Source organism: Camellia sinensis, chromosome 8 (assembly GCF_055761805.1).
Source record: "Camellia sinensis isolate YWXY chromosome 8, ASM5576180v1, whole genome shotgun sequence".
Lineage (NCBI taxonomy): Eukaryota > Viridiplantae > Streptophyta > Magnoliopsida > Ericales > Theaceae > Camellia > Camellia sinensis.
Window position 1 is genome coordinate 179,850,651 of NC_138968.1, and position 1,647 is coordinate 179,852,297.

At 39.0% G+C, this 1,647-nt stretch overlaps 1 protein-coding gene across 1 annotated transcript; it reads left to right on the forward strand.

The window, feature by feature from the left end:
- Positions 1-223: 223 nt before the first annotated feature.
- LOC145798326 (uncharacterized) lies at positions 224-1,284 on the forward strand. The gene is made up of 3 exons (XM_082885844.1): positions 224-367; positions 560-782; positions 998-1,284. The coding sequence occupies exons 1-3, from the start codon at positions 224-226 to the stop codon at positions 1,282-1,284; spliced, it is 654 nt and encodes a 217-aa protein (XP_082741970.1).
- Positions 1,285-1,647: the final 363 nt, after the last annotated feature.

Genomic DNA, 1,647 nt, shown 5'->3' on the forward strand with positions numbered 1-1,647 from the left:
AGGTTACTACGGAAAATTTGTGAAAGTCTTTTCAAAACTTGTTATGCCATTGACTCAGTTAACCCAGAAAAATGTCTCATTTGATTAGAACGACCAAAAAGAGTCTGCCTTCCAAGAGTTAAAGACCAGATTGGTTACTGCACCGATTTTAACTCTGCCTAATGGTACTGATAGGTTTCAAATTTACAGTGATGCATCCTACAAAGGTTTGGGTTGTGTATTAATGCAAAATGGAAAGGTGACTGCTTATGCTTCTCGGCAACTCCGACCACATGAAAAGAACTATCCGACACATGACCTTGAACTAGCAGTTGTAGTGTTTGCCTTGAAAATTTGGCGACACTATTTGTATGGTGTAACTTGTGAGGTATATACTGATCACAAAAGTTTAAAATACTTCTTTACCCAAAAAGAACTGAACATGAGACAGAGAAGGTAGTCCAAATTGATCAAAGACTATGATTTACAAATTCTATATCATCCAAGGAAGGCAAATACCGTTGCAGATGTATTGAGCAGAAAATCTATTGCCAATTTGTCATGTTTGCTCACTGGCCAGAGAGAGTTGTTATGTGACTTGGAGAAGGATGAGATTGAAGTTGTGTTACATGAACAGGGCGGAATCTTAGTCGTCATTTCTGTTCAGCCTACAATCATTGAAGAGATTAAAAAGAAACAATGCAAAGATGAGTTTCTGAGGAAAATTGTTGATGAGATTGATTCAAAACTGAAACCGGGATTTGTGCTTGATAATGATGTGTTGAAATTTCAGAATCGCCTTTGTGTGCTGGACTGTTTTGACTTGAGGAAATGCATCATGACTGAAGCTTACAACTCAAAATTTGCTATGCATCTGAAAAATACGAAGATGTATCACGACTTGAAACATAATTTTTGGTGGCTGGGAATGAAAAAATGTATTGCAAATTTTGTGGCTAGATGTTTACACTGCCAACAAGTTAAAGCCGAACATCAACGACCCGCTGGTTTGATACAGCCGCTGGTTTGTTACAGCTGTTTCCAATACTGGAATGGAAATGGGAGCACATTACCATGGACTTCATTGTAGGATTGCCTCGCTCCTGTCAAGGTATGAATCCTATCTGGGTCATTGTTGATCGTTTAACTAAGTTTGCCCATTTTCTGCTTGTCAAATCTTTGTATAATGCTGATAAGTTGGCTAATTTGTATGTCAATGAGGTTATGGAATTACATGGAGTTCCGGTGTCCATAGTATCTAACAGAGACCCCAACTTTACTTCGAGATTCTGGCAGAGTTTGTAACAAGCTTTGGGGACTGAATTAAGATTACGTAGTGCTTATCACCCACAGACAGATGGCCAATCTGAATGGACCATTCAAACCTCGGAGGACATGTTACGCATGTGTGTGTTAGACTTTCAAGGCAGTTGGGAGACTTACTTTCCTCTGGCCGAATTTGTGTATGACAAAAGCTATCATTCAAGTATTGAGATGGTTCCTTATGAAGCCCTGTACGGTAGGAAATGTCGTTCTCCAATTTATTGGGCCAAAGTAGGTGACAGACCTTTATTGGGACCAGAATTGGTACAAGAAACAACTGAAAATGTGAAATTGATTCAACAGAGGTTGAAAACTGCACAAAGCCGCTAAAAAAGTTATGCAGAC

Bases quoted from the DNA above. Each gene is read 5' to 3' on its own strand.
- LOC145798326 (XM_082885844.1), top strand. From the start codon at position 224: ATGCAAAATGGAAAGGTGACTGCTTATGCTTCTCGGCAACTCCGACCA. The intron at 368-559 runs GTATATACTGAT...CTCACTGGCCAG, and splicing joins TGTATGGTGTAACTTGTGAG to AGAGAGTTGTTATGTGACTT. The intron at 783-997 runs GTGTGCTGGACT...GGTTTGATACAG, and splicing joins GAAATTTCAGAATCGCCTTT to CCGCTGGTTTGTTACAGCTG.